General features: G+C 40.3%; 1 protein-coding gene across 4 annotated transcripts in view; it reads left to right on the top strand.

Moving 5' to 3' along the window:
* The window catches only part of NAA35 (N-alpha-acetyltransferase 35, NatC auxiliary subunit), an 83,203-nt gene that overhangs the window by 15,601 nt on the left and 45,173 nt on the right, over positions 1-22,429 (top strand). For 2 of the 4 annotated variants that reach the window (XM_089335974.1, XM_002708297.6), the window contains exons 3-10: positions 640-673; positions 5,666-5,780; positions 7,022-7,096; positions 10,783-10,950; positions 19,668-19,734; positions 19,814-19,857; positions 21,623-21,673; positions 22,322-22,405. In XM_089335974.1, the coding sequence (XP_089192100.1) occupies positions 640-673; positions 5,666-5,780; positions 7,022-7,096; positions 10,783-10,950; positions 19,668-19,734; positions 19,814-19,857; positions 21,623-21,673; positions 22,322-22,405 (638 nt within the window). Of the gene's footprint in view, positions 1-639; positions 674-5,665; positions 5,781-7,021; positions 7,097-10,782; positions 10,951-19,667; positions 19,735-19,813; positions 19,858-21,622; positions 21,774-22,321; positions 22,406-22,429 lie in introns of those variants that run through there. The other 2 variants (XM_089335977.1, XM_089335980.1) reach the window with 2 other exon arrangements.

Here is a 22,429-nt window from a genome sequence, read left to right as displayed (position 1 = left end):
TTTTGATGCCTGGGACCAATAGTTCCCGTCTTACCTGCACATTGAGATCACCTGGAACACTTTAAAATCATCACATAGGTCCTAGCCCCTGATTTAATTTGATGGTGTTCCTCAGATGTTATTTAGAAAGTTCCCCACTTGATTCTGGTATGCCACCAGGGTTGAGGACTGCTGGTTTTATAGGGAACAAGCATTGTTTTGATTAACTGTTTACTTTTGTGTTTTTTGCATTATTTAAATAAAATAGAATTTTAAAAAATGCTTTTGACACCGTTCCTGAACAAAGAGATGAGGTATGATACTAAGTGGTTTTAAAAGAACTGGAGACCTAACAATCAATGCTTTGGAGAAGTTTAATTGGGGCAATGTGGTAGTGATTTTAAAATATGGAGTAGGTAATTCTGATGGCCCATGATAGGTCAACTTGCTAATTCTTAAGAGTTCTGGTTTTTTTTTTTTTTTTTTCCACACAACTTCATTTATAGTATTTAGATATAATGTGAAAATATTATATTAGTATGATTAGAAAAACCATTTCTTAGTGATTTTTAAGTAATGCAAGCACATTTTTTGAGGTGGCAGTGTTTTAAAGTTAAATATAAATATGGTATTGAAAAGATTTTTCTCTGTTTCTTTTAGAATTAAAGTTGGGAGAACTGCTTCATGATAAGCTGTAAGTATTTGTGTGTCCTTTGAAATAGTGTAGTATAATATTTCACTATTTTTTTCTCCTGTGGAGTAGTATTCTTTGAAGTCTGAGTGAGTTTATATTTCAAAGCTGTAATAATAAAACTAATCTCAGTGAGCTCTTGTAGAGTAGCTGACCCTAGTTGTGATAGGAAGTGATTGTACCTATTGGAACTGACCTGCGGACCTTTCCTGGATGGTAGATACCCTGAATGTGGAATTTTTTTTAAAGAAAAGGTATCAGTTGTGTTTATGCTCCCATGGGTAGTCTCAGTTCCCATACTTTTATGACCAGGCCCAGTTTTCTTCCTTTATTTTTTTTTTAAGATTTATTATATTTATTTCAAAGACAGAGCGACAGAGAAAGAGACAGATCTTCCATCTACTGGTTCACTCCCCAAATGGCAGCAAAGGCTGGAGCTGGCCCAGGCTGAAGCCAGGAGCCAGGAACTCTATCCAGGGCTCCCACGTCGCCACAGGGGACCACGCACTTGGACCATCTTCCCCTGCTTTCCCAGATGCATTAGCAGGGCACTGGATTAGAAGTAGAGTGGCTAGGACTGGAACCGGTGCTCAGATACAGGATGCTGGTGTTGCAGGTGACAGCTTAATACTGTGCCACAACGCCAGCCCTGAGGCTCAGTTTTCAAAGTTAGGAATTTCCAATTTTGAATTCATAAGTGGACAAGATTCATCACTGTGAGGGTGGAGGGTAGAACCAGAAATTCAGTTTTTATCAAACTTCAGTACATGTCAGAACATCTGGCAGGCTTTTAAAGCACGGATTGCTGGGCCTTTCTAACTGCACTCCATGTTGAACGAGTCTGGTGTAGGACCACAGAATTCCAGTTTCCAGAGAGGTCTTGGGTGAGGTCAGTGCTGCTGATCCACTGAGAAATGCACTGGATCATCATTTTGCTGATGCAGACGGTTACAGGAAGGAAATACTGAAACCAAACCGCAAAGCTAATGCAGGAGCACAATGTAGTCTCTTACGATGGAACTAGGTTTGAGAGAGGACAGCTAGAGGAACCTGATCCCTCAGATTTTGGGATCTGAGCTTAGGGAACAGGATTATCAGCAGCCTACCTTGATCGTATATTAAAGTATTTTTCCAAGTCATGCTTCCTTTAGCCCATTTTTCTCCCCAGGCATGTACAGTCTTCTAACGTACTACATAATTTACTTATTTTTGTTTATTGTCCATGCCCCCTCCCCCACTGGCATGTAAACTCCATGGGGTAAATTTGTTTTGCTGACTCATAGATCCTAAGTTCCTAGAACACTGACTGTTAACACACTAGGTGCTAATAGCTGACTTAACGCTATTGTAGTGTCTGGCAGTTTTACTGATTAGGCAGATCTAGAATTTTAATTGAGCAATTAAAACTTTTTTTTTTTTTTTTAGTTTTCATAGAAGTAATACATGAATATTTTAATTTTACAAATTTAGGTATCAGAGAAGAATAAAAAACTTTACATCACACCATCCTCCACAAAATCCCTGCTTTTTGCCCAGATGACAACTATTTAGAATAATGAATTGTTGGCATGTACTTATAGACCTCTTAGAAACTAAAATTATATATATGAATAACATCTATGAAAATTAATTATAAATAGGAATATACGATATTCTGTGCATTAATTTCCTATTTATATTATCTTTTTTTTGAGATTTATTTATTTGAAAGAGTTAGAGAGGAATCTTTCGTCCTCTGGTTCACTCTCTAGATGACTACAATGGCAGGGCTGGGCAAGGCCAAAGCCAGGAGCCAGGAGCTTCTTCCAGGTCTCTCATGTGGGTGGTAAGAACCCAACCACTTGGGCCATCTTCTGCTGCTTTTCCCAGGCCATTAACAGGGAGCTAGATCAGAAGCAGAGCAGCTGTGATGAGAATTGCTGCCCATATGGGATGCTAACATTAGGCAGCAGCTTTATCCTTTACATCACAATGCTGGCCCCATTTACTATATCTTAAAGATCTTTCCATCTTAGTGTGTAATGATTCATTTTCTTATTTTAAAAATATTTATTTGAGAGGCAGAGACGGGGAGACAGAGAGCTCCTATCTGCTGGTTTATTCCGCAAATGCCCACATTAGCCAGAGATGGGCCAGACTTGGAGCCAGGAAATTAATCCAGGTTTCCTTTGTGGGTGGCAAGAATCCACCTACTTGAGCCATCACCACTGCCTCCCAGGGTCTACATTAGCGAGAAGCTGGAGTCTGGAGCTTTAGCCAGCTTCGTTATGGGATGTGGGCATTTTAACCTAAATCTTACCTGTTAGGCTAAATGCCTACCCCAATAGTTCATTTTAACTGTTGTATTTTATGGCTGTAGCATACTTTATTCTGTGGTATTTGTATTGATGGACATTTTGATTGCAACATTTTTTTAATAGCATAGGGAAGTTGAAGACATAATTTATACAAGTCTCTGTTATGCGTTCAAATGATTTTCTAGCATAGAAACCTACAAATCAAATGACTGGTTCAAAATATTTTAATGGATTCAGCTAAAGTTCCTTCAAAATGATTTGTATCAGTTTGTACTTCTACGAGTGATTATGAGATATGAAAGTATACTAGGGGGCTGGCACTGTGGCATAGTGGGTAAAGCTGCTACCTGCAGAGTCGGCATCCCATATGGGTGCTGGTTCAAGTCTCTGGCTGCTCCACTTCTGATCCAACTCTCTGCTATGGCCTAGGAAAGCAGTAGAAGATGGCCCAAGTGTTTGGGTCTCTGTGCCCACTTGAGAGACCCAGAAGAAGCTCCTGGCTTTGGATTGGCACATCTCTGGCCATTGTAGCCATCTGGAGAGTAAACCAGTGGATGGAAGACCTCTTTATCTCTCTGCCTCTGCTTCTCTGTAACTCTGCCTTTGAAATAAATAAATCTTAAAAAAGTAAAAAAAAAAAGTATACTAGGTGTATACTTAAAATTTTCCCTATCTCATAGGTAAAAGAAGGCCTAATGACATCTGAATTTGGGTAGCTTTTCACTTTTTTATTAAAAGTTTGTATTTTCTATGAATTGTCCATTTGTTTCTTGGCTTATTTTTCTTTGCAGTTTTTATCTTTTCATATTTATTTGTATAAGTTATATATTCTAGATGGTAACTTTTTCATTGGCTGTAGTTTATTATGTATGAATTTTTAAAATATTGCCACAGTGGCTGTTATCAGCTTTTTCCTTTACAGTTTTGTAAGTTATTAAGGAGTAATTTTTTTGTTTTACATTTAGAATTTAATTCTGCCTTGGGTTTATTTTTTTTGAATATATGAATTAAAGATTAATTTTTCCAAATGATTAGCTATTTGAACAGTATTTATTGATTAATCCACTGTTCTCCACTTAGTTGAAATCCTACTTTTATTATACATAGTTCCCACAGAAATGGATGTAGACTGTTTATATTATTTTCCATTGCTATGTGTATTCTGTAATGCGTTTTTTGAAGAAAAATTTCAAAGATTTATTTCTTTGAAAGAGTTGGAGAGACAGATCTTCCATCTGCTGGTTCACTCCCCAAATGGCTGCAACAGCCAAGGCTGTGCCAGGCTGAAGCCAGGAGCCTGGAACTTTATCCTGGTCTGCCACAGGGTAACAGAGGCCATCATCTGCTGCTTTCCCAGGTACATTTGCAAGGAGCTAGATCTGAAGTGGAGCAGCTGGGACTTGAGCCAGTGCCCATATGGGATGCTGGCATTGCAGATGGTGGTTTAATCCACTACACCGCAGCGCCAGCCCCTCTAGAATGCTTTTAATATTAGCTCTGTTGTATCTTTTGATATTTGATACATATCTGGATTATTTTTTATTTTTTGTCCGTTTCTTCTCTTGGCTGGCTCTTTAAAGTAATACCAGTTGTGATTTGATTAGCAGTATATCAGATTTATAGAATAATATCATTAAATAATATTATCCAAGTATCTTCAATTGAAGTATTAGAAGATTGGAGAGATTGCAGGGAAAAGGAGTCTGTCTCCTGTAAACTTTTTTGAAGTCTCATTGCTGCTTTTTATCTGAGAGAAATGATTTCATGTTAATATTTAATGACTCCAAATATGACTTTCTGAATTTTAAAGAAAAATGTTTGATAGGCATAGTGACATCAGTCATAACTCATTTGATTTATTAAGTTTGCCCAAAAGTTTCTAGTATACAACATTTGTAGAGGAGCACATAACATCTTTTCTTTTCTAAACCTGAACGATGCAAGTGTGTGGGAGAATTGTTATGTTAAAAGACAATTAAAGTAGAAGTGTTGAAAAGTTGGAGACTAAATGCATAGCGTTCTGTAGTAATAGAAAGTACTGTAATGACTTTTATACCATTGGAGAAATCTGGGTAAGCTTACTACTGGTTTGTAAACAGTTTGTGGGAAGGGAATGGGGAGAGACTAATTAATGAGTACCATCTGTATATTAATGGGCGCCAACTAACTACAGTTAGATGGAATTAAGTTGCTGTGTTGTATTCTTTTTTTTTTTTTTTAAAGATTTATTTATTTGAAAGAGTTACACAGAGGGAGAAGAAGAGGCAGAGAGAGAGAGGTCTTTCATCTGCTGGTTTACTCCCCAGTTGGCTGTAACGGCCAAGCTGAGCTGATTCAAAGCAAGGAGCCAGAAGCTTCCAGGTCTCCCATGTGGGTACAGGGGCCCAAGCACTTGGGCCATCTTCTACTGCTTTCCCAGGCCATAGCAGAGAGCTAGATTGGAAGTGGAGCAGCTGGGATTTGAACCGGTGCCCATGTGATATGCTGGCTTACCTGCTATGTTGTATTGCTAAGTAGTGTGATCATAAGTAATGACAGTGTATTGTGTATTTCCTTAAAAAAAATTGGAAGAAGGGCTTTTGAATGTTTTTATCATAAAGAAACACTAAATGTTTGATAAATTCACCCCATAAATGTGTTATCATTTTTATGTATCAGTTTGAAAGAACAACTTGTGAGTTTAATTTTTGATTTGCAGATTTGGTCTTTTTGAAGCTATGTCTGCTATTGAAATGATGGATCCCAAGATGGATGCTGGCATGATTGGAAACCAAGTCAATCGAAAAGTTCTCAATTTTGAACAAGCTATCAAGGTAGTCATTCTTTTTGTGTTTTAGTTTTTGTCATTTCATATGTTAAAATGTCATGCTTACTAATGAAACGGTATATTAGCTTGAATTGTATTTTCTTAAAAGCATCTGAAATATATAAACAAATATAAATAAAATAAAAATATAAATAAAAATCATAGTCACCTGTTAAAATCTGAAAGTTAGGTGTTTGAGGTCTTCATGAAAACCTTGGTCAAATTTTGTTTACTTCTTAAATTAATTTTTGAAAGCATTTGAGCAGCCAAGCGTTGTAGCGTGGCCAGTGAAGCCACTGCCTGTGAAACAGGCATCCATTATAGGTGCCAGTTCTTGTCATGGCTGCTCTACTACCCACCCAGCTCCCTGCTAATGGCCTGGGAAAAGCAGCAAAAGATGGCCCAAGATGGGCCCCTGCTACCCACACGAGAGACTTGGAAAGAAGCTCCTGGCTTCAGCCTGGCCCAGCCCTGGCCCTTGTAGCCATCTAGGAACTGAACCAGTGGATAGATCTATCTTTCTCTCTGTTCCTCTCTCTGTGTCACCTTTCAAATACATCTTTAAAAAGAAAATGAAAGTACTTGAATATGTATTCAAATATAAGAATAATTGGCAGTTGCATTTTATGTGTATATATTTTTTAAAGATGTATTTATTTGAAAGGCAGAGTGACAGAGAAAGTATGTGTGCATGCAAGAGAGTGGGAAACAGAATAAAGAACAAGAAATTGATCTTCCTTCTTCTAGTTCACTCCCCAAATGGCTAAAACAGCCAGGGCTGGGCCAGACTGAAGCCAGGAGCCAGGAACTCCATCAGTGGTTCCCACATGGGTGGCAGTCCTTGGGCCATCTTCCACTATCCTCCCAGGCTCTCAGCAGGAAACTGGATTGGAAGTGGAGCAGCCAGGGTTCAAACCACAACTTATATAATAAGTGATATAGTAATGAAGTTAAGGAAAAATTTTAATTTAAAAATTATATTTGAAAGGCAGAGAGAGATCTCTTCACCCACTGATTCATCCCCCAAGTGTCCACAACAGCCAGGACTATTTCTACTATTCTTATTTGCCAATTAAAAATAAAACATTTTGTTTTTAAGAACAGAATTAATTTGGTATCGTGGTTTTACCAGATCATCAGAAGTTTTCTTAATGTTTACTTTTAATACTTAACTTATGTTAAAATCCTATACTTCCAGAAATTTGTGATTAGTATCTGCTTACATATGTTATTTCTCCTCTTTTTTAGGACGGCACAATTAAAATCAAAGATCTTACCTTGCCTGAATTGATAGGGATAATGGATACCTGTTTTTGCTGCTTGGTAAGAATTAAATGACATTGATTAACTAAAAAAACTATGACTTTCGTGAATCTCTGAGTTTGAGTATCTGCATCAGTGCTGAGCGAGAGTACGTGTAATGCAAGGCCTCGTAAGCTGTCCGTTCAATTTCGTGGACCAGAGTGTGCTAAGTCTAGTAAACAAACTTCATCTTCTCATCTGCATGATGTGATGTTCTCATTTCTGGGTGAAGGGATATTTCATTTCAACAAAGGTATTATTATAGCTATTATAGTAAGTCCTCCCTCCCCCTTCTTTTAAAGACTTACTTATTTATTTGAGAGACAAAGTTAGAGAGGTCTTGCATCCATTGGTTCACTCCCTAAATGGCTGCAACAGCTGGAGCTGAGCCAATCCAAAGCCAAAACTTCCTCCAGGTCTCCCACATGGGTGCAGGGGCCCAAGCACTTAGGCCATCTTCCACTGCTTTCCCCGGCCATAGCAGAGAGCTGGATAGGAGGTGGAGCAGCCAGGACTCAAACCGGGGCCCATATGGAATGCTAGCTCTGCAGGTGGAGGCTTAGCTTACTACACTGCAGCGCCAGCCCCAGTATCCCTTTTCTTTAGTTACCCAGGGAAATAAACCTATAATTGGAAGGCTCCATAAATTACCATGGAATTGAAACAAGAGTGTTGCATTGATTTTGAAGAGATATTTATCCTAATCTAGGATAAATTGTTGTAAATTGGCTGTCTTCTATGAAGAAAGTTTTATAGTGATCTATACATGCTGGATATGTATCTTCCCTAGATGGTGGTATTTACTGTGGAAACATTCTCCTTGGGACTGTTTGGTTGCCCACTGTTTTCTGACTACCCTCTCTTTTTTTTTTTTTTGGACAGGCAGAGTTAGACAGAAAGAAAGGTCTTCCTTCAGTTGGTTCACCCCCCAAATGGCCTCTGTGGCCGGCACTGCGCCGATCCGACTCCAGGAGCCAGGTGCTTCTCCTGGTCTCCCATGCGAGTGCAGGGCCCAAGGACTTGGGCCATCCTGCACTGCACTCCCGGGCCACAGCAGAGAGCTGGCCTGGAAGAGGAGCAACCAGGACAGAACTGGCGCCCCAACCGGGACTAGAACCTGGAGTGCCAGCGCCACAGGTGGAGGATTAGCCTAGTGAGCCGTGGCGCTGGCCTACCCTTCCCTCTTTTTAAAAAAGATTTGTTTATTTATTTATTTGAAAGGCAGCATGATGAGTAGGGAGGGGTAAGACGGATATTGAGATCATCTGTCTGCCAGTTCACTTCCCATATGGCTGCCAATAGCCAGGACAGGGCTAGGCTGAAGCCTGGAACTCTGTCTCCCCCATGAGTGGCAGGGCCCAAGAACTTGAGCCATCCTCCTGTGCCCTCACAGGCATGTTAACAGGAAATTGGATTGGAAGCAGAGTGGCTGGGGTTTGAACCGGCACTCTGATATGCTATGCGATGTTGGTATTGCAAGCAGTGAGTTAACCTGATACACCCCAGTGCTAGCCTCAACCTCTTTCTTTTTAATGAGACATTAAGATACTGTTTTTAGAAGTATGTAATATTTATTCATTTGTTCATTCAGGAAATACTGATTGCCAGTGTTTTTGAAGTGCTTTTAATGAGTGTTTCATGTCTGTAATTTTATTAGGTCTTGTATCAACTCTCTTTGGTATATGTATTACATTATGTGCATAAGGTTACATTTCTCGGCAGAGAGAAAATGCCAGGTTCCTCATCCTGTCTCTTCGTCCTCTAAAGTTATCTCTCACATCTTAGTTACCTTTTAGAGATTGACAGTTTTAGTGAGATTGGGAAGGGAGATGAGCATTGCTGGAAACAGACATGTACAGAAACGGCTGTGACTATGGGTAAGTAAATGGGGACAGAGGTGTGGGGTTAATTACGTCAGGGATAGTAGGAAAGGCTGTTGACAGGAAGTGAAGAACGGTAGGCGTATGGCAGGAGTGATAAAGGTTTTGTGGTATATGGTAAGGCGTAGAGCTGAGTGTTTGGGTTGGGGAGTCACATAGAACTGCCTGACTGTCGGGGGACTGCAGGACTAGTGAGGTCCGTGGGCCTAGAGGAGGAGGGAAGGGGTGATAAAGAGGGTGTTTGCTAAAGTTGAGGGGCGTTCTGTGAGACTTTGAGGACTGCATCTCAGAGTTGAGGCGTTAGGGCAGTTGTTTTTAGTCTTAGGTTCTGTTTTCTGAACACTAGTTACACATATGCATTAGTTATTACTTTTTTATGTATAAACTTGGGCAGATTATTTAAACTTTCTTTGCATGTAAAAGAAAAATGCCATCTTTTTCATCATGTTAGGAAAAAAGATATATGAAAATATATATTATAATACCAGGTACAGGCCAGCGCCACGGCTCACTAGGCTAATCTTCCACCTAGCGGCGCCGGCACACTGGGTTCTAGTCCCGGTCAGGGCGCTGGATTCTTTCCCGGTTGCCCCCCTTCCAGGCCAGCTCTCTGCTGTGGCCCGGGAAGGCAGTGGAGGATGGCCCAAGTGCTTGGGCCCTGCACCCCATGGGAGACCAGGAGAAGCACCTGGCTCCTGCCTTCGGATCAGCACGGTGCGCCAGCCGCAGCACGCCAGCCGTGGCGGCCATTGGAGGGTGAACCAACGGCAAAAGGAAGACCTTTCTCTCTCTCTCTCACTATCCACTCTGCCTGTCAAAAAAAAAAAAAAAAAAAATCTATAAAAAAAAAAAAATACTAGGTACAAAGTGGCTACTCAATTATGGCTATTGTTGATATTCGCAGCCTTTACCACATGATGCCAAGCATGTGTTAGCCACTCTGGGGAAATGTTGATTATATTTGTTTTAAGAAAAAGCCCTCTGGAGGCCCGCATTGTGGTATAGCAGGTTAAGCCTCTGCCTGCCGTGCCAGCATCCCATATGGGTGCTGGTTCAAGTCCCGGCTGCTCTTCTGATCCAGCTCTCTGCTATGCCCTGGAAAAGCAGTAGAAGATGGTCCAAGTCCTTGGGCCCCTGAACCCACATGGGAGACCCAGAAGAAGCTCCTGGCTTTGGCCTGGCCCAGCCCCAGCCATTGAGGCCATTTGGGGACTGACCCAGCAGATGGGAGACTGCCCTTCCCTCCCTCCCTGTTTCTCCTTCTCCTATTCTCTCTAGACTGACTTGACCTCTCTGATAAATTATGTTAAAAATCTTTTTTTTTTTTTTTTTTTTTTAAGAAAAAGCCCCCTGGTTGAAAGAGGAAAACCATAGTGTAATTTCTTGAAAAATAAAAGTGCTTTTGCTGCTGGTTTGGTTAATGGTGACTAGTTGAATGAGTGACTAAGGACCTATTTAGTTCTAAAGCTGTAAATTTCCAGTTTATGGATTTTTATTGACTGTATTGTAGAATTGATTACTTTTGGATGCCACATAAAGAGGCACTCTAATTTTATTATTGTCTGAACATATTGCAAGCTGAATTATATATGAGAATGCCTCTTAGCAGATCATTTAAAGTACATAATTCTTGAAAAACCTTAAACACTGAAAGTGAATTCTAACTTTCTGTCTTTCCTGGCTTTCCCTTTAATCATCTTTCAAGTCTTGTGTGTAACCTTAAATGTATTGGTCCGTGGCACTCAGGCCTTTGGCTGTTGGGGCAGCGTGGACTTCCTAGACCCTGTGCATCACCGTCAGTATGTGCCCTGTTTTCTTTCTTCATAGATAACCTGGTTAGAAGGCCATTCCTTGGCACAGACAGTATTTACGTGCCTTTACATTCATAATCCAGACTTTATAGAAGATCCTGCCATGAAAGCTTTTGCTCTGGGAATCTTGAAAATCTGTGATATTGCAAGGGAAAAAGTAAATAAAGCTGCTGTTTTTGAAGAGGTAAGATTTTGTAATATAACAATTTTTGAAGCTCATTGAACTCCTTATTCACTGTGGGGTATTTACGTGATTTTATGATTTATATTTACAGGAGAAAAATGTGGTAGGTGTTGAAATTGTTCAGTTTCTTTTTAATGCTCTTGCTGATCCAGGATAAATAGATTAGGCGCCAACTGTCATCAGTGTCCACTATGCAAAACTTCTCTGAATTCATGTTTGTGAGAATAATACATACCCAATGTGATTGTCCGCAAAGCTTACTAAGATGTTTATGAAATAACCTTCTAGTTTTTAAATATTCACTTGGTTATTTACCTAAATATTTGTATTGATGTGTGTCATTATGGAAAGTCTTATCCATTTGGGTAGGCTTTTAAAAGAGTAGCTTGAGTGAGAAGAGATTTTAAATACTTATCTCAAGCTATACGTACGAGGACATCAAAATCAGTGGGGTGGAGAATGAATTCATTTCAAAATAGTGCTGCAGAAATTTGATTAGTATCTTTTAAAGTTATTTTATCGTCATTTCACATCAAAATAAATTTCAGAAAAATATTTTAAAAATGAAAAGTTTACTAAAGATCAGAACATAGTTCACAGAAAATAAAATGGCCATTAAACCTAAGATGGTTAAGTTCACTTAGAAATACAAATGAAAATTATGAGATACTTTGTTTTTCTTTTTTCTACCCATTATTAGCAAAGATTAGAAATTTCTTAGGATATATCAGGCTGATGTGGAAAAAAGACTCGGGGTGTGTGTGTGTGTGAACAGTTGCTGTTTCCCTGTTTTTAATTTTTTAAGACTCTTTGCTTGAAAATAATTTCATTTTCACAGAGTGGTTACATTAATAGCATGAAGAACGTCATATATTCCTTCCTTACACAGTTTGAGCTGCTGTTAACATACTGTCCCATTTTTCACTTGCTTGCTGTCTTACAAGTGTATGTGTGTATGTATGTATGTTTTCTTTTGGAGAGTAAGTTACACATTGTGACCTTCTTCCCCCAATTCTTCAGCTTGCATCTTCTAAGCAAAAGGGTTCCCCGTCTACACAACTGCAGTACAAGTTTAAACCTCTGTGAATCTGTAATATCAACACACTATTCATATTCCACGTTTTTGTCACCTGACCCCGTCTTTGTTAGCCGTTCCCCCATAGAATCCAAGATCCAGTATGGAATCACCTGGGACATTTGTATCTTTGTAGTATCTTTTAATCTGCCATTAGTTTCTTAGCTTTCCTTTGTCTTTAGTGACATCGACATTTTTAAGAACACAGCCTTCTACTGCCCCCCTCCTTTTTTAAACAGAACATGCCTCATTCTTAGGAGCATGTATGTTCTTTCCTCTTGAGTAAATTGAGCGTATGCAGCCCTTGCTCTACTATGACTTAATTGACTTACGTGCCCTTCTCCAGTGGTCATAGTTCGGTGCAGAGTGTCCACCTGCCCCCATCAGTGACACTATTTTGATCAGTCCATCAAGGTATTATCTGATTCCTCCGTGATTACTATTTTTCCCTTGTATTTCATCAGTTTGTTGGGAAACATTTTAAGGTTATAAGAAGTACCCTGTTTCTCTCTCTCTCTCTCTCTCTGCCTCTCAACAGTTTTTTAAAAAAATTACAGATACCCTGCTCGTTAAAGTCTCTTTCCTTAGATTTAGCATCCATCTGTAGTGCTTGCCTGGATTGGTTTTTACTATTGCAAAATGAGGACTTTCTGAATTTATATTCCACACTTACACAGTACTCAGAGTTCTCCTGTAATCAAGCATGTACTTTCTTGGTGGGAGTATAAACTTAAAACTTTTGAAAGAGCAATATGGTACTATTATAATTTAAAATGTACATGTTTTGACAACAGTTTTACTTCTAGTCCTTTGTGCTACAAGTATGTGTGTGCTTGTACACAAAGATCGATGTGTAAGGACCTTAGTTGTAGTACTGTTTGTAGTCATTGAAATCTGGCATTATAGTCGTTAAAATCTTCCTCAGTATCCGTCAGTAGGAGACTCATTCAAAGGTGCTGTGTTCACACAATCAAGGATTATACTTCCTTGGTAACGCCTGTGTCCCATACTGGAGTGCTTGCGCTCAAATCTCAGTTCTGCTCAGGATTCTGGCTTCCTGCTGATGCGTAACCTGGGAGGCAGTGGTGATGGCTCAAGTAGCTGGGTTCCTGCTACCCCTGTGTGAGACCTGGGTTGAGTTTCCAGCTTCCAGGTTCAGTATGGCTCAGCCCTGACTGTTGTGGGCATTTAGGGAGTGAACTAGTGGAAGAGAGGTTTCAGTCTTGGTCTGTCTGTCTCTTCTGTCTCTTTCACATCCCTCTTCTTTCTTCCCTCTGCCTTTCGGATGAATAGCAGAATTTTTTAATGGCTATCGATGTATGTATACAGTAGAAGATTAGATCCTCCAAATGAGGGGAGTCAGATGGAAGCATGTGTAGCCTGCTAACATTTTACTATTCAGTAGAAGATTAGATCCTCCAAATGAGGGGAGTCAGATGGAAGCATGTGTAGCCTGCTAACATTTTACTATTTTAAAAAGGAAAGTAATTCGTCAGATCTTCATACACAGGAAGATAACAGGTACTGAGGGTGAGGGCATGTACCTGTTTCATATTACTATTCCTGTACTATTTTGTTTTTCAGTGAACTGTGATTTTTAATGACAAATTATAATTGAATTTCTATGTATTTCCTGCATGTGCTTACTAACAAATGGAAGAAATCCTCAAGGAAAGAACTAGAAGGACAAAAGTAATAGAAATATCTTAGGAAAAATAAAGACAACAAATTAATTAATTTTTATGTATTGAGAGCTTATTTAAAGAAAGCATTAAGACCCAAATGAATAAATGAGTAGTAAAATAAATAGCTTATTCATGAAAGTTAACAAGTGACTGTAACATTAAAAAAATTAGCCTCTGTATAATTCAGAAATTATAAATTAATAAGTAGCCCATTTTTTATTTTTTAAAAAACAGTCAATTTTGGCAAAAAATGCAGTGAATTGCCACTTCGGTTTTTACTAGTGGGAAGTGCATTAACAGTTTATCAACATACTTACCTCTAAGAGGAAAGGAAAAAAAATACATACTTAAGCAGCTTAAAAAAAAGCACATAGCCAACTATGTAAAAGTAAACTGAAAGAAGTACAGCCAAAGGCTAGCTTCTAAACTGGAAAGAGCCTGTTTTTCCTATTTTGCAAAAGTCTTTAATGTGTCTGTATAAGTTTGTCTTAGTTTTACAATTAGAAAAAACTACCAATTGCTTACTAAAAGGCCTTAAAGAGAACTGACAATAAAATGATTTGTAGCAAACATTGATTTTTTTTTAAAGATTTATTTATTTATTTGAAAGAGTTACAGGGAAGCAGAGACAGAGAGGTGTTCCACCTGCTAGTTCACTCCCCAGATGGCTGCAACGGCCGTAGTTGAGCCGATCCAAAGCCAGGAGCAAGAAGCTTCTTCCAGGCCTTCCATATGGGTGCAGGGACCCAAGGACTTGGGCCATCTTCTACTGCTTTCCCAGGCCATAGCAGAGAGCTGGATCAGAAGTGGAGGAGCTGGGACTTGAAATGGCACCCTTGTGGGATGGCGCCACCTGCAGTGCCGCTTTACCCGCTTTGCCACAGCGCCGGCCCTGCAAACATTGATTTTAAAATGGATGCTTCTGAAGTTTCTAGCTGCTGGTGCATTTTGGTCTCAGATATGTCTCCTGAGTTGGAGAGGTTTTCAGCTATGTAAAACATATTTAATATATTGTCCACATGTGCAAAAAAATGGGAATCACAAATTCCCCATCAAACCACTTTTCCTCATGGTTTCTGTATGTTGCGAAATGGTATCTTTTTAGTATTATTTTTTGCTCTTACTCCCTATATTCAGATTCTTTTGTTTTGACTTGAAAATGTCTTGAATCTGGGCACAGTTTTTTCTTTCCTGTTGTCATTCCTGCTCTAGTTTATGCACTAGTCAGCTTGCGGACACTGTAGAGTATGTGGACTTTACATGTGGAGATGTTTTCTCTGTATAATATGCTTTGTAGCGTCTGGTGTTGTGGCACAGTAGGTTAAGCTGCTGCTTGTGATGCTGCTGTCCCTTACTGGAATGCCAGTTGGTGTCTCAGCTGCTTAGCTTCAGATCCAGCTCCCTGCCAGTGTGTCTGGGAAGGCAGCAGTTGATGACCCAGGGTTTGGGCCTCTGTCCCCATATGGGAGACCAGGATGGGGCTCGTGGCTTCAGCCTGGTCCTGCCCTTGCTGTTGCAGTGTGAACCAGCAGATGGAAGATCTCTCTCTGTCCGTTCCTCTCTGTCACAAATAGGCTTTATAATGGCAACGATTGTATCCCCAGTATTCAGCCCAAACCAGCCTCCATGATGTGCTCAGAAAATGCTTTAGAAATGAGGGAATGAATGAATAAAAAGCCCGTATACTGCTTTATTCACCCCAAAGTGCTGATTTGAGCTGCTGCTCTTTGGTCTGCATCACTCTGTTTGACTGACTTACTCTGACCCCCACCCTCACTGTCCTTCAGTTACACAGAGAGCTTCAGTTCATGGACATGGGCGCTTTATTCCTCTGTTGTTTTCTCCACGTCCTTGCCACTGCCCAGCCCTGAAGCCACTCAGACCCTTTGTTCCTTCCTCATTTGTATCACTTACTCAGAAAACCCCAACCATCTGCCTACTCTGCTTGTACCGAAGCAGCAGAGTTGCTAGAGAACACCCACATCTGTGTGTCTGTTCTCACTTTAATTTTAAAACTAAATCTCAGATGAGCACTCAACACTGGAGACAGCTCTGTCCTATACTTGGTAGTGAGTTTGCTTCTCTAAAGAGGCTTTTTCACATCTTTTACTTTTTAGACCTCCCTGTGGTAACCCTCTACCTTCAGCTTGCTTTATACCTTACTGAAACACAAGCAGATGTTATCAGAAGTACCTCTCAGCTGGCGCCGCAGCCCACTAGGCTAATCCTCCGCCTGCGGCGCCGGCACCCTGGGTTCTAGTCCCCGTTGGGGCACCAGATTCTGTCCTGGATGCTGCTCTTCCAGTCCAGCTCTCTGCTGTGGCCCAGGAGTGTAGTGGAGGATGGCCCAGGTGCTTGGGCCCTGCACCTGCACGGGAGACCAGGAGGAAGCACCTGGCTCCTGGCTTCGGATCGGCGCAGCACAGCGCGCCGGCCATAGCAGCCATTGGGGGGTGAACCAACGGAAAAAGGAAGACCTTTCTCTGTTTGTCTGTTTCTCTCTCTCACTGTCTAACTCTGCCTGTCAAAAAAAAAAAAAAAAAAGGTAGTACCTCTCAAAGTCACAAGTACCAACCTGCTTTAGTAGCCATATACCTCTGTTAAAATGAATGTGCCCCTGTAACAGTCTAGGCTCAGCCCTGCCACCTGTTCCACTTTCCATTCCCTCTTGTCTGTTGTGGCTGCTAAACCTTTTTTTGTGTTGCATTGCTAGTCTGTGCGTCACTGCTAGATTATTCTTACCAGCATATAAACATGCTTTAAGATCGTTCACTTAAAAAGAAAACACCCCAGTTCCCTTGGTCCCATGGCTCTTTACATCTACAATCCCATTTTTCTGCTGCCCTCACAAAAAAGTCTTTGAATGAGCGGTTAATATGTGGTTATTTTGCTTTCTCTTTTTGTGTCTCCTTACCCACTCCAGGTGGTCATCCGTCACCACTACTGCAGAGAAATTGGCCAATTTCTATCTCACTAAATCCTGTGCTCTCATCCCTCTGTCTGACCTCTGAAGTTATTAGACCCAGCAGACCACACTTGGAAATTCTTTTCTTCTCTTTGTTTGTATCAGAATCTCTCGTATTTCTTTCCACCTCCTTACAAGTCTCTTTCCTCTGCTTTTCTACATGCTAGAGTGCTTACTTCTGGACTCCCTCTTCCTAGGTTGATTTCCTTTAGTTCTGCGGCTTTTTAATATCAACTCTGTGCTTATATCTATATTTATGTCTCTAGTACTTGTGCCTTCCTTGACTTCGAGGCTCAAGTAAATGCTTTCGTAAAATTTTCACTTAGATGACCAAAGAAATTGCAAACTTTGCTGCTCTTAAACGTACTTCTCCCAAAGTTTGCCTCATTTCAGGAAATGGTACTCTTATTTATCAGTTACTCAGACCAGAAACCTAAAAGAGATGCTTGATACTGTATATTTTACCTCATATCCATATTCAACTCTTTTAAATGTATCTTGATTTCAGCGACTTCTTTTTCCCACTGTTATAATCCAAATGCAAATCACCATCAATTCCTGCTTGAACTTTTGGATAGAGTCCGGTATCTGATGTCCCCTAGTACGCTCTGTTTTTTGTTCTAAAATCCCCAATTTCGAGAGTGATCTTTTAATGCCAAATGACTCCTTTGCTTTCAGTCCTCCAGTAGCTTAGATTAAGTTCTTGTTACTGTGGCTTATTTTTGTTACATAGAGCTGAGATACTCTCCCAGAAACAGTAGTTTTCTCTAGATTTTTCTTGGGAAACTTACCTGTTCTCAGGTGGGACTTGCAGGTATTTGTTTTGTCTACATAATGTTGGGCTACTTGATTTTATTAAAAAAATTGGAAGATTTTACATTGGGGGGGAAAAACCCTCGATGTTTCTTCTTAAAAATTAGGAGACCTGGGGCCGGTGCTGTGGCACAGCAGGTTAATGCCTTGGCCTGGAGCACCGGCATCCCATATGGGCGCCGGTTCAAGATCCGGCTGCTCCACTTCCAATCTAGCTCTCTGCTATGGCCTGGGAGAGCAGTGGGAGATGGCCCAAGTCCTTGGGCCGCTGCACCCATGTGGGAGACCCGGAGGAAGCTCTTGGCTCCTGGTTTCAGGTCGGCACAGCTCCGGCCATTGCAGCCAATTGGGGAGTGAACCATCGGATGGAAGACCTCTCTCTCTCTCTTTCTCTCCTCTCTCTGTGTAACTCTGACTTTCAAATGACTAAATAAATAAATCTTTAAAAAAAAAAAAAAATTAGGAGACCTGAACACACTGGCCCTGTATTCATTCATGGCTGCACTAGGGTAGGTAGTGGCTGATTGCCTTTTAGATGAAGCATTTGTTTTCCAGTTTACCACAGCCTCCACCATTGTCCCTTGTAACCAGGAGATGCACTTAGGAAGGTAACCTGCTTTTTGCATGTGTGTCCCTGCCGTGGAGTGAGTCATTTATTAATTCAGCAGGTGTTTACTGGTGGTTAGTACTGTACACAAAGCACCGTTCTAAGCATTAGTGATTAAACAGCCATGATCTCATGTATCATACACTCCTTGGGACAGATACCTCATGTATGTAAATACACTCACTCACACTCACAGCTCTTTGATCTGCTGGTTCACTTCCCAAATGGCCTCAACAGCTGGGTCTGGGTCAGACCTAAATCGGGAGCCAGGAATTCCATCTTGGTCTCCCATATGGACGGCAGGGACCTCAGTCCTTGGCCATCTTATGTTGCCTTCCCCGGCACATGAGTAGGAAGCTGGATGGGAAGCAGAATAGCTGAGCGCTGAACTGGTGCTCCAGTCCTGGATGCTGGTGTTGCAGGCCTGCTGAGCCACAACATCAGCCCTGACTGCTGAATCAAATCAGCCGGATGACATTAGACTTTTCAAAGTGAGTCCAGCAAACCACTTAATTTGTTAGGAACCAAGCAGTGAAAGAGTTTTTTTGTTTTGATTTGTTTTTGTTTGTTTGTTTGTTTTTACAGGCAGAGTGGACAGTGAGAGAGAGAGAGAGAGAGAAAGGTCTTCCTTTGCCGTTGGTTCACCCTCCAATGGCCACCGCGGTCGGCGCACAGTGCTGATCTGATGGCAGGAGCCAGGTACTTCTCCTGGTCTCCCATGGGGTGCAGGGCCCAAGCACTTGGGCCATCCTCCACTGCACTCCCTGGCCACAGCAGAGAGCTGGCCTGGAAGAGGGGCAACCGGGAAAGAATATGGCGCCCCGACTGGGACTAGAACCCAGTGTGCCGGCGCCGCAAGGCGGAGGATTAGCCTAGTGAGCCACGGCACCGGCTGCAGTGAAAGAGTTTTAAAAATGATTCTGGGGGATGAGTGATCATGTGTGAATTATTTTTTTCTTTATAATAGGCTGTAGCAGAACATGATTTTGCTATTACTTTGAGTAATTCTGTTTGAGAAAGCTTAACCTTCGCAGCCTAACAACATAAGCAGACATTACTAATTTTTGAAAAGTCCTATATAAACCTTGTAACTTTATTACCAAATGGTGATAATTACATATAGTCATTTTCTAGATAGTGATGCCTTGGTCAGTGATGGACAGCTTGTAAACTGATGACCCCATAGATCGTATCACCTGGTTTTGTTGTAGCTATCTTAATTTGTTACTTGCACTCTAGGTGATTTAGTTGTTGTCTGAACATTATAATGACACATTCTCAGTACAAGTGGCTGTATTTACTGCTCACCTGAGAATTGTTACTTTGTGATACTTTCATAAGCGTTACTTTTATTGCACAAATAAACGTTAAATGCAAATATGTTTAAGAACAAGCAGTTGAAATTAAGGACAGAGACAACATTAGAATATGGTGTGTTGACAGTATGCCTGTAAGGAAAGCTTGGATGTATGATAGCAATATTTCTATTTTCTTATTAGTGATTTTGTAAAAGAGATAAAAAGAAAGCTTTTATTGCTGTTTAAAAGCCTACTTATTTCTGACTTTGTATAGGAAGATTTTCAGTCAATGACTTACGGATTTAAAATGGCTAACAGTGTGACAGATCTTCGAGTTACAGGTAAGCCCATTTTAAAAGGTAACTCAGGGCTTTACTTTTTGGCTTGCTTCCATTTAAAACTGAGTGTTTGTTTTTCTAGGCATGCTAAAAGATGTGGAGGATGACATGCAAAGAAGAGTAAAGGTATATATATATATATTCATTACTGTGCTTCTTTGATGTAAGGCTGTGGTGTTAGAATCACCTGTCCTTTATAAACTATGCTGTGGTGTTTTTGTTTTTAGTTTATTAAATTTTATTTGAAAGGCAAAGTTACAGAGAGAGAGATCTTCCATCCGCTGGTTCACTCAAACGGCTGCAACAGCCTGAGCTGGACCAGACTGAAGCCAGCAGCCAGAAGCTTCTTTTGGGTCACCCATGTGGGTGCAGGGGCGCAAGCACTTGGGCCATCTTCCCCTGCTTTCCCAAGTACATTAGCAGGGAGCTGCATCAGAAGTGGAGTAGCCAGGAATCAAACTGGTGCTCATACAGGCTGCTGACGCTGCAGGCAGCAGCTTAACCTGCTACGCAGAAGTCCTGGCCCAAAGTTGTGCTATTTTGCAATGAATTTGAAACTATTGGAGAAGTTTCTGTTAGTGGAATTCTCAAGTATTAAAAAAATTTTTTTAAAGATTGATTTATTCAGTTGAGTTAGAGTGAGAAAGGGGGAGGGGAGAGAGAGAGCGAGCACTCTAGAGTGAGCAAGCTTCCATCAGCTGGTTCACTTCCCAGATGGCTACAGTGGGCATTGCTGGGCTAGGCCGAAGCCAGGAGCTTCATCCAGGTCTCCCATGCCGGTGCAAAAATCCAAGCACTTGGGCCATCTGCTGCTGCTTTCCTAGGTGCATCAGCAGATTGGAAACGGAGCAGCCAGGACACAAACCAGCGCCCCTATAGGATGCCGGTGCTGCAGACAGCAGCTTACCCTGCACCATAGCACTGATCTCAAGTCTTGAAAATTTAGCCCTCTCAGTTCTTTCAGGTTTTTGCCAGTGTTTTGGATTTTTAGTAAGATATTGTATAAATAATATTTTCCCCCCATAGCATTTTAGGTCCTGCAGAGGTGTTTCCCTTTGTATCTTCAGTAGCCAGTGCTGTGTCTAGAACGTGGTAGATGGCCTGGAAAGTGGTGGTTGCCCATATGTGGGTGCTGCTAGGTGACATCCTTCACTCAAGTAGCCCTGATGATTGACTTCTCACAGAGATTTGATAGGAGAACAAGTTTAGTTGTACTATAAATTTATGCATGGAATTTTGTTATTTTTTTAATATTGCAGTTATTCATAGAATTAGGTAATTAAAGGCACAGTGCTGCACTTCTGAATGAGGAGAATACAGCTCACAGGAGTTAAGTAACCCTTCTTGAGTCATGTTTGTGGGCGTGTCCTTAAGTGGCAGCTCCAGGGCTGGAATGCACATCTTCCACCAGATCTTCCTTTGCTACTGCCCTGAAATTCTGTGAAATAAAATATTCAACTGTAACTCTTACATTAAGTAGATGCTTTCACATTTTAGTGTAAGACAGGTCAGTATTGATGTAACTTTGTTTTTATGATGCAATTTTGTAAAGATTACTTATTTTTTTTCTAACAGGGTTAGTTTCAAGAGCATCAGGGATTTCAATTAATAAATCCTTTTAAAAGAAAATAATAGTACTGTAGGCCATATGCTTTTGATGTTTCAGTATCTGATTTTTTTTGCTTGATATTTATAGTTTATATCAAAACCAACTTTATGTAGTATTAATAGAAGAAAAATATGGGACATATCTTTTTTTTCCCCTTAAATATTTTTGCTAAAAGTACATTCTTATGTATACTTAGAAAATTAGTGCTTTACCTTGTATATTTGTAATCTAATAATTTTCCAAGTTTGTGTTTGTTTTAATTGACCTTTTTTAAAATTTTAGAGTACTCGAAGTCGACAAGGAGAAGAAAGAGATCCAGAAGTTGAACTAGAAGTAATTGAACTTATTTTCTGGTAGATAATATCAGAGAAGTCTACCTGTTAATGTTGTAGTTTTATGAACTGCGTTATAATTTATGGAAGCCCTTTTTAAGGTATTTCTTTAAAAATTGGACATTGCAAGGGATTTTATTTCCCTTGTATTTGTTTTGATAGAATGATAATACAACTCTTTCAAATACATGATTTCAAAACTCTTCAGTATTCCTATGAGGTAGGAAGAAAAATATCTTTCACGGATGATGGCAAACAGGAACTTCACAGTATCAAAAATTGTTGATTTTGTCAATATCCTAAATTTTCTGACTGTGCTTGAAGCACTTTTTATTCATTCCTTCTTAAAATGCTACTAAAGCAGTTTACGAGATAGTGTAGCTTTAACCTAAGGAAGAAATCAGTCCTATGAATATAGAACTTTTTCTTTATATTACATTTCAAAAGAACAGGCTTTTTAAAAATTTTATTTGTTTACTGCAGTGCCTTTTCCAGGCTTTTAAAAAACCTCTAAGAAGATGTGTGTTTATGTAGTAAGTTACTAACAAGGTTCAGGACTTAAAGTAATATATTTTAAGATGATATTCCTGGGATGGGCTTTGCATGTTTTAATGCCAATTCCTTTCCTTTTTTTTTTTTTTTTTTTTAGCACCAACAGTGTTTAGCAGTATTCAGCAGAGTGAAATTTACTCGTGTCTTACTGACAGTGCTTATAGCCTTTACTAAGAAAGAGGTAAGGCTGTTTCCATAACTATGT

Source organism: Oryctolagus cuniculus, chromosome 1, assembly GCF_051225735.1.
Source record: "Oryctolagus cuniculus isolate XC-2025 breed Fujian yellow rabbit chromosome 1, ASM5122573v1, whole genome shotgun sequence".
In the NCBI taxonomy this organism is placed as follows: domain Eukaryota; kingdom Metazoa; phylum Chordata; class Mammalia; order Lagomorpha; family Leporidae; genus Oryctolagus; species Oryctolagus cuniculus.
This window is presented reverse-complemented; position numbering and strand designations above follow the sequence as displayed.